The 8,992-nt window shown below is 46.2% G+C and overlaps 1 protein-coding gene across 1 annotated transcript; it reads right to left on the bottom strand.

Annotated features, from left to right (window-relative positions):
• Positions 1-840: 840 nt before the first annotated feature.
• On the bottom strand, positions 841-8,789 carry GIMAP5 (GTPase, IMAP family member 5). The gene is made up of 3 exons (XM_060626040.3): positions 8,658-8,789; positions 4,067-4,115; positions 841-1,939 (listed from the first exon to the last, which is right to left on the bottom strand). The coding sequence occupies exons 2-3, from the start codon at positions 4,107-4,109 to the stop codon at positions 1,053-1,055; spliced, it is 930 nt and encodes a 309-aa protein (XP_060482023.1). The 5' UTR covers positions 4,110-4,115; positions 8,658-8,789; the 3' UTR covers positions 841-1,052.
• Positions 8,790-8,992: the final 203 nt, after the last annotated feature.

The raw sequence follows: 8,992 nt of genomic DNA, 5'->3' as shown, positions 1-8,992 counted from the left end.
GGGTGGCTCAGTCGGTTGAGCATCCGACTTCAGCTTAGGTCATGATCTCACAGTCTGTGAGTTCGAGCCCCGTGTTGGGCTCTGTGCTGACAGCTCAGAGCCTAGAGCCTGCTTCAGATTCTGTGTCTCCCTCTCACTCTGCCCCTCCCCTGCTCATGCTCTATCTCTCTCTTTCTCAAAAATAAACAAAAACATTAAAAAAATTAAAAAAAAAGGAAGAATTATGTTTCATGGCCACATAGGAAAGTTACATGACATTCAGATGTCCCTGTTCATTAAGTTTTATAGGAATGTAGCCTCGCATTGCCTGTGGCGGCCAGGGCAGAGCTGAGCAGACTATAGACCATTTTTAAGCCTAAAATATTCACTATCTGGCCCTGCCAACCCCTGCTTTAAGACATTACAGTTCCTTCATTTCCCTGTCACTGGAATTTCTCAGCGACTGCTTTTCCTAAGGCTCAGCCCCACCCCGCTGTGGTGACCCCTTTTCTCTCCTTCATCATGCCAGACCCCTCTTGTGCATTCCGTCCCGGACCTCTTCTTGCCTTGGAAAGTCCCCCCAAGTCCCCTCAACAACCTCATCATCCTCTCTCGAAGGTGTGGGGATGGGGATGGGCGTCTTTTATGACCAACTCCAATGAAATCAGAGCATGTTTCTGAATAAAATAGAGAATTCTGCCACCGGCTTTTAATGTAACACGTGTCTCCCCTGGACAGCATCGTTGCACAAAATAGGGCCCAGAGGTAGGACATCCGCACAGCTTCACAGTCCACCACCTTCCTTCCTGCAGACATCCTGTGACGGTTAGTTTCTCATCCTTTTTGTTCTTACTGCTACAATTTTTAACAAAAACAAAAAAATTTTTTTCCTTTGGATTTTATTTACCTAAAAGCACTTGAAAAAAAAAAAAAAAAAGAAAAGGTGGCATGTCTAATGCAAGGAGGAGAAACTGAAGTGAAATTATGTAAAAAAGCATATAAAGAATCTGACACAGACAGAGACGGGGACTCAAAAAATAATATAGCTGACTGCAGAAGTCATCTGAAAACGCTCAGTGTGCATGAGTAATACACAAGTTAATTAAAACGGCAAGAAAAATCAGAAAGCATATAACAAGGAAGGCAGATATCCCAGGGTTAGAAAACACCCAGTTTTTGACTCTGAGGAGCACCCTGGAGGCCCAGTTACTGCCTCTCTCTTTCAGGGCTCGCTGTTGCTTTCCCACATACTCCTGCACCTTGGTCAGGAAGCGCCTGTGCTCTTCCCCGTGGGCACTGCCCCCGTCTTGCAGCAGCATCTGGGCTTCAAAGAAGAGGCTGTTGGTGTGGAAGGCGCCCTGGTTCTCCCTCTCCAGCCTCTCGACCACGGCCATCAGCTGGGCCCGCTGCTCCCCCTGCTCCTCCCCGGTGGCCTTGTTGTTGAAGGCACAGTACCTCTTGCTGCACTCCTGGACCACGCTCCTCAGGCTATGGTTGTCCGTGTTTGCGACGTAATTGTCCAAGGACTCGCCCATCAAGTCCTCCTTGTGGGTGAAGAGGACCACCATGTATTTCATGGCTTCTTCCCCGAAGATCTCCATCACCCTCCTCACCGCCACCGTGTCCTGGGCGGTGAAGCGCCCCAGCTGGGTCACCAGCAGCAGCACGTGGGGCCCCGGGGCAGAGAGCAGGTAGCAATCCCCGATGTCCTTGTACGTGTCCTGGGTCTGAGCCCCTGCCTCGAAGATGGGGGGTGTGTCAACCACCAGGATGTTCCTTCCATCCCAGGTCCCTGTCTCTGCCTGGCACTTTCTGGTCACAGGCTGGCTTCTCAGCTTGGACTCGAACACTGGCTGGCAGAGGATGCTGTTCCCTGTGGCACTCTTCCCGCTGCCTGTCTTGCCCACCAGGATGATCCTCAGTGAGGACGATGTTGCAAACCAGTTATCTTCCCCTCTGCCTATAAAAAAACCAATTTGTGTGTGTCTTACTAAGTTAGCGATTAAGATTTCCAGGGCAGGGACCTTCATGGAATCGCATGAAAACTCGTGGACCTTCCTGTCGCCAAAACAGTCACATCTAAATACATATGAAAGTTCGTATCCTTTTTTTTAAATATACTTTTTTTAACGTTTATTTATTTTTGAGACAGAGAGAGACAGAGCATGAACAGGGGAGGGTCAGAGAGAGAGGGAGACACAGAATCTGAAACAGGCTCCAGGCTCTGAGCTGTCAGCACAGAGCCCAACACGGGGCTCGAACCCACGGACCGTGAGATCATGACCTGAGCTGAAGTCGGACGCTTAACTGACAAGCCACCCAGGCGCCCCGAAAGTTCGTATCCTTTAGGATGTTCTTGGATCATAGAAAGCCTATGTTAGAAATTAGAAGCTTGGACCCACAGCCAAGGGAGGGACCGCTCCACTGAGAAGAATGTTCTAAGCACTTCATCTACAGCAGGGAAAATACAGCTTTTTTTTAAAGGAATGTGATCCCAGGGCTTTTCCATAGATGGTGCTTTGGTCAATTTCATGCTAGATAAATGTGAGATTAGAAGGAGGCAGAGGATGAGAAGCCACGAATGAGAAAACATTATCACCTCTTTTCCACCCACAAATCCCCAGGCTCAATGCACACATAGGAACCTCAGGCGTAAAGTGCATCTCAGCTGTCAGAGCTTCGGTGACCTCCTGCCAAGGACTAGCTGAATGTCCCTGGATGTCTGCTCTGTGGGTGGGCAGTTGGAGGCTTGAAACTGAGATGACAGAAGGTCGTTAACGTCAAGGACAAAGTCTGGGAGATGCCCCTGGATGGGAGGCTGAAGAAAAGTGGAAGAAAGGACATTAGAAGCACATGTGTTGGAGATATCTGGCTGAGTGAACTACACAGGAAACTGGCTGAGTGAACTGCACAGGGAGGTGTTGGAGGTGGGGTGACACGAGCCAAGAGCTAAAATCTTCAAGGGTTGGAGGGGGGTGAGAACCCGAGGACTTTTTAGAGTCTTTATGAGTTCAAATGAATTAAGGCCATTTCAGGCTCCTAAAATCTGTTATTTGATTCCTTCTACTCAGTGTTGGTTCCTCCTCTCCTGAAGCATTTGGAGCATGCAGGGTTACTAAATCTCTACGGGAACTCTTCCTCTTTCCAGTTGGGAGCAGACAAGGAAAGAGAAATCGTTTTCACAGCCTGGTTCCAAATCCTCCAAACCCTGACGTGAAGTTTCACCTCCACATTTCCCACCAATCATGTGCAGGCGAGAGTGTGCTGGGCATGATGATGACAGGGAAGGGGAAGAACAGGTGACAGTTGTCTCTTTCTTCTTCAGCTTATTTTTTTTTATGTTTACTTATTTTGTGAGAGGAAGAAAGCGCGAGCAAGGGAGGGGCAGAGAGAGAGAGAATCCCAAGCAGCCTCCGCTCTGTCAGTACAGAGCCTGTGGCAGGGCTGGATCTCACAAACCATGAGATCATGACCTGAGCCGAAGTCAAGAGTTGAATGCTTACCTGACTGAGCCACCCAGGTGCTTCTTTATGTGTATTGTCTTTGGTGATATGTTTCTTCATATCACCCATTTTTAATTTATTATTTATTTCATTTTTGATGTCTTAGTATTAAGTTTGAAGATTTCTTTTTTTTTTTTAATGTCTATTTATTTTTGAGACAGAGAGAGACAGAGCATGAACAGGGGAGGGTCAGAGAGAGAGGGAGACACAGAATCCAAAGCAGGCTCCAAGCTCCGAGCCATCATCACAGAGCCCAATGCGGGGCTCGAACTCACGGACCGCGAGATCATGACCTGGGCTGAAGTCGGACGCTCAACCGACTGAGCCACCCAGGCGCCCCATGAAGATTTCTTTTTTGAATATACCATAGTTAGGTATGGATTTTTCCAATATTTTCTCCCAGTCTGTAGCTTATATTTTTTCATTCTCTGGACAGTGTGTTACACCAAAGAGTGCCACCCAGGCACCTTCTCAGTTTAAAGTAACTGGGTTTCTGTCCCCGTGTTTGAGGTGAGAGTCGGTGGAGACAGAACAGTGATGCTCCTGGGTGCCTGGAGCTCCTGCAAACACCAAGGCTTTCTTACCTTCAGTCATAGTTCCATATCTGCTTCTCTGAAGCCCTTCCATTCTCTTCTGGAATAAAAAACAGGAAAGGAATGAAAGCAAGTGTCCATATGGGAGTTGCTAAGGCCTGAGAACACTTTCAATTCAGACAACTAAGAATAATTATCCTAGGATGAGCCATTTCCATTGCTAATTTTCTAACTCATATTATACTTCCAAACATCTATGAATAACTTTATGCAAGCCAGGCAAAGTTAAGTTAGGTTATGTTAACGCAATGCACTGTTGCTTTTTTTTTTTTAACTTATAGGAAATTAGGAAAGATTTTTAAAATGGAATCAGTTGGTTTTTCTTTCTCCAACTTGAAAAGGCATGAAATGAAGAAAGCATTCTTCTATGGAACCAGGAGTGGGGCATTATTATTAGTTGGAATCAAAGTAGGCAAACTTGCTAGGATACAGAGAAAAAAAACAACAACCCTGCCTTTCTGTAAATAACACTGATTTGTTTGAAGTACTGAGAGTTTTTGCTCCCAGAAACTGTGTCAGATACTCCATTGGCAAAGAGGAAAGCACAATGTTCCTTCCAGTGGGAGAGCGGGATGGGAACAAGGTTACCTTCAGGCACTGACAGCAGAGGAAGTAGTTGTAGAGGGCCGAGCCCCAGCACCTTCCTTACCACCCCATCCCCCACCTTGCCCCACGCCAGGGAGTTTGGTGGAGAGAAGGTGGTGCCATGACTGAAGGGACAGAATCAACATTCAGGACAAATTCAAGATAAACTCATTGCCTGCTCAGATCTTAATCCAACTTCTTTCCTGGTGGGTTCTGAGGTCCTGGTCCCCAGATAATCTCCATTTTTGTATCTCAGCGGATTTAATCAGAAATCGGCACCAGGATTGGCATAAATGTTTCCTTCAAATGAGGCAGATTATTGGGTCATTCTTCTTGGTATTAGGAAAGGTAAGTAAGCATTAGATAAGGCAGGCACGAGACATGCAATATAATGAAGATGAACTCTGAGGTTCTTTGTCTTTATCCAGGTTTAAAGATTATGCGGTTTTGAAACACATTTTTTAAGTGGAGAAATGCATGAAGTAGCTACCATTTGCAATGAACAAATGTAAATATTTGGGCATTTTTACTGGAGCTATTCTGTTTGAAAAGTCAAACATTACACATGTAGTTTCATTAACATTGTTTGGCTCCCCAGTCTTATTGCCCCTCCCTCTGTCCTCTGAAAGACAATATTCTGAGGATTTTGTGGATCATTCTCGTTTGCCTATTTATACTTCTGCATACACATGTCTCTATAGATAATGTATAGTACTGGTTTTGTATTTTAAGCTTTTTATGTAGATGACCTTGTTTATGGAACATTTTATCAATTATCAACAAACTTTGAGCTGTTTCAAGCTATGTGCTTGTACTATCAACAATGCTGCAAAAGAATCCCCATGTATGTCCTCTTGTGCACACGTGCAGCAATTTACCTGGGATAAACAGCTGCCATCTGACTAGGTATTGCTAATTATGCCCCCAGGATGGTTGTGCTAACTCACATTGGCACAAGCCACGTATGAGAATTCCCAAACCTTCACTGGCATTTGGTGATATTAGACTTAATTTTTTGTCGCTCTTCTGGGCATAAATAAGGATATCTTAATTGGTTTAAACTCGAATTTTACTAATTGCCATAGAATCAAAAGTGTTTTTCATAGCTCATTGGCTATTCAGGTGGCTTCTGTCATATGGAAATAACTTCTGCATGCTTTTCTACTCATGCAGTGGATGTGTTTTTTTTGTTTGTTTTTGGTTTTGTTTTGTTTTGTTTTGTTTTGTTTGGCCCTCCTTAGGGGAAACCATCCTCTTCCACATTATCAGAATATATTAAGACAATTTCCTGCTTTTCCCTTCTTCCTTTCCTTCTCTTTCCTTTTCCTCCCCTCCCTTCTTTAAGCCCAGAGAAGACCATTTGCCTCACCATCTTTCACATGCTGTCCTTTGCTTTTAGTAAATTATATTACAGCTTTTGCTAAAACTCCTCAAGTTCTCTGACATCTTTCGTATTTTTAGATGACATTTTCTGAGGTTTGGGAACCTCATAAAACATGCTGGAATCAATCTACTGATTCGGTAAAGACGATGATGATAGGGGTGAGGATGTTGATGATGGGTTTCATCATTGTGAACATCCTCTGTGCAGCCATCTATAACCTTCAGAATTCTTTCATGTCCACGATTCTAACTGTTCTTCTAAGTTCCCTGTGATGTGAGGGGTGCCTGGGTGGCTGTCGGTTACATGTCCAACTGTTGATATCAGCTCAGATTGTGATCTCACGGTGGTGGGATTGAGCCCGTCAGGCTCCATGCTGAGCATGGAGTCTGCTTGGGATTCTCTGTCTGTCTCTCTCTCTCTGCCCCTCCCTCCCTCCCTCTCTCTCTCTTTCTCTCTCAAAATAAAAACAAAAAAATAAAGAAATAAATTCCCTGTGATGTGATCAAATAGTCTTGAAATTTCTATTAAAATATTAGGAAATTGAGCATCAGATGACTTGCCCAAGGTCACCCAACTGCCATGGAGCTAAGCTATATAAAAAAGGCCCCTTTTGCTTGCATATCCTCCTTGATTCCACAGGGGGTAAAAGAGATTATTCCAAACAAGTCCACCATCATCTTGGAACACTGCATACAATGTTAGCATCCCACAGTCAGAACATCAACTGGTGTTGACAGGCTGGATGTCTGCCTTAGAATCAACATGGAGAATTGTATTGTAAAATCTTTAAAATTTTTCTTTTACATTTATTTATTTTTGAGAGACAGCATGAGACACTATGTGAGTTGGGGAGGGGCAGAGAGAGGAGACACAAAATCCAAAGCAGGATCCAGACTCTGAGCTGTCAGCACAGAGTCCGACTCGGGGCTTGAACCCACGGACCTCAAGATCATGACCTGAGCTGAAGTTGGATGCTTAACTGACTGAGCCACCCAGGCGCCCCTATTGCAAAATCTTGAGCGCATGTTCTTAAAAAAAAAAAATAATAAAAAATAAAATAAAAAAAAAAATATATATATATATATATATGTTCAAAAAAATTTGCAGGAGGCAGGAGTTGCTCTGAATTGAAGTAGTTTCGTTTAAAATAATCTGGTGTTTTTGCTTGACTTGATTAAGTGTGACCCAAATGGTGCAGTGTGGCTGTCTCAAAAGGCCAATCAACTCAGGTTACATTAGTGGAAATGCAGTATAGTGGTTCTTCTGAACTATCTTCTGAGTGGGTCAGGCTGCGGGGGGAGACATACCTCCCCCTGAGGGATGGATTTTTAGGCAGATATTAACAAATAAGAAAGGGTCCAGAGGCAAGTCTGAAGGATATTGACAGAAATGTTAAAATGAGTCACAGACAAAATATTAACAGGATGGAATAAAGCCTCGGAAAAGGCTGGGGAAGCACTGAATACCTGAAAGAATGTGGTACGTGTCAACCTCAGCATAGGCAAAAGTGAGTGATTTGGGAACTAAGGCAGATTTCTTCTCCAAAAGGAAAATTCTGCTAACCTTCTCCAAAATGGGACGAGGTATCATGAGAGAGTGGCAGGCAGCATGTAAGCAGAAATGACAGAATCAGACTGGGATGGTAGGAGGATCTAGCCTAGGTAGGAATTGAAAGCAAACATAATGTACATTCTGATTTTAAAATTGTATGAGCCTGATTTTATCATGATGCTACTTCATTTTATCAAACCATGAGAAAGCAGGCTCTCTAATGCTGTTCTGGGAAAGATAAAAAATATTTCTTGCCTAGTTCACAAATATCTCCTTCACTCATCTGCCCAGTCCCTTTATTTCCTGGTTTGGCTCACTTGTTCTGTACTTCTGTCACTGTGAGGTTGTGACACAACTCCCACCAAGGGTTAGCAGACAAAAGGATTGTTCCCATATGCCCTGAGCATAGTATGTTTGCCCTAGAATAGAGTCCTACCTATATTGTGTCATACAAAAGATGGGGGGGGGGTATTTGGGGGAGAATGGAATGGCTTCTGATCAAAGTCATGGGACAATGTCCCCTGAGGGGTCTTTTTGGAACACCTGGCCCATGGGACTGGTGTGCGTGGGGGTGAGGGAATAATAATCCCACATTTGCCCTTTGCAACGCTAGGAATGCGTCCTCTTCTCCCAGACCTTTCTGGGCCTTGGCACAAGTCAGGGATTGAGGGTGGTGGGGAGGTTAAGGGATTGAAGCTGGACGTGTGTCCCTACCTGGCTAGGGTACCTGGGGCGTTTGAGTTTTCTCATCTGTCAAAGGGGAGGACAATAGTCCTGCTTTAAGAAACCCTGCGAGGCTCACGAGGATCACAGGGGCCAGGAAGTGGACAACTGGCCTGTGGCGCCATGAAATGTGCTGGGTTGTGAGCGCAGGCTGAGTGGTTCCAAGCCTGTTTCCAGCCACCCCGAATCCCCTGAGCCCGTAACTCCCACCATCACCATCCCGGTTCACTGAGGGGCGAACCCACAAGTCCTGCACTCTGGGTGAGATCACACCAGAACTGGGTGGGACTAAACCTTGGGCCCTCAGACCCCCTAAAGACTTTGGGACCGTCCCCTTACCAGGAGCGGCGCTGCGGGCTGCGTGCTCGACGTGGCTCTCGCGGTGGCGGGGACGCGGCAGCAGGAGGCTCTCGGGGGCCCGTGGCTCTCGGGCGGCTTTCGGGGCGGCTCTCGGGCGGCTTTCGGGGCGTCTCTCGGGGCGGCGGGGACGCGGGTGGCTCCCGGGGATGGGGGGTGGGGTGAGGGCGGGGACGTGGGCGGCTCTCAGGGCGATGAGGGCGCAGCAGGAAGCGGGGCGGGTGCATTTAGGGAGGAACCGCGGGGGAGGCCGCGGGCTCCAGGGCTCGGCCTTGGCTCCAGAAGGCAAAGGGGATCAGGGAGCCTGGCCCCCGCCG

Source organism: Panthera onca, chromosome A2, assembly GCF_046562875.1.
Source record: "Panthera onca isolate mPanOnc1 chromosome A2, mPanOnc1 haplotype 2, whole genome shotgun sequence".
Classification (NCBI taxonomy): domain Eukaryota; kingdom Metazoa; phylum Chordata; class Mammalia; order Carnivora; family Felidae; genus Panthera; species Panthera onca.
The sequence above is the reverse complement of the archived record's forward strand: the minus strand, read 5'-3'. Positions and strand labels throughout refer to the sequence as shown.

Excerpts from the sequence above, each read along its gene's own strand:
- GIMAP5 (XM_060626040.3), bottom strand. The coding sequence starts at position 4,109 with ATGGAAGGGCTTCAGAGAAGCAGATATGGAACTATGACTGAAG. Across the intron at positions 1,940-4,066 it reads ATATGGAACTATGACTGAAG|GCAGAGGGGAAGATAACTGG; the intron begins GTAAGAAAGCCT and ends GTTTTTTTATAG.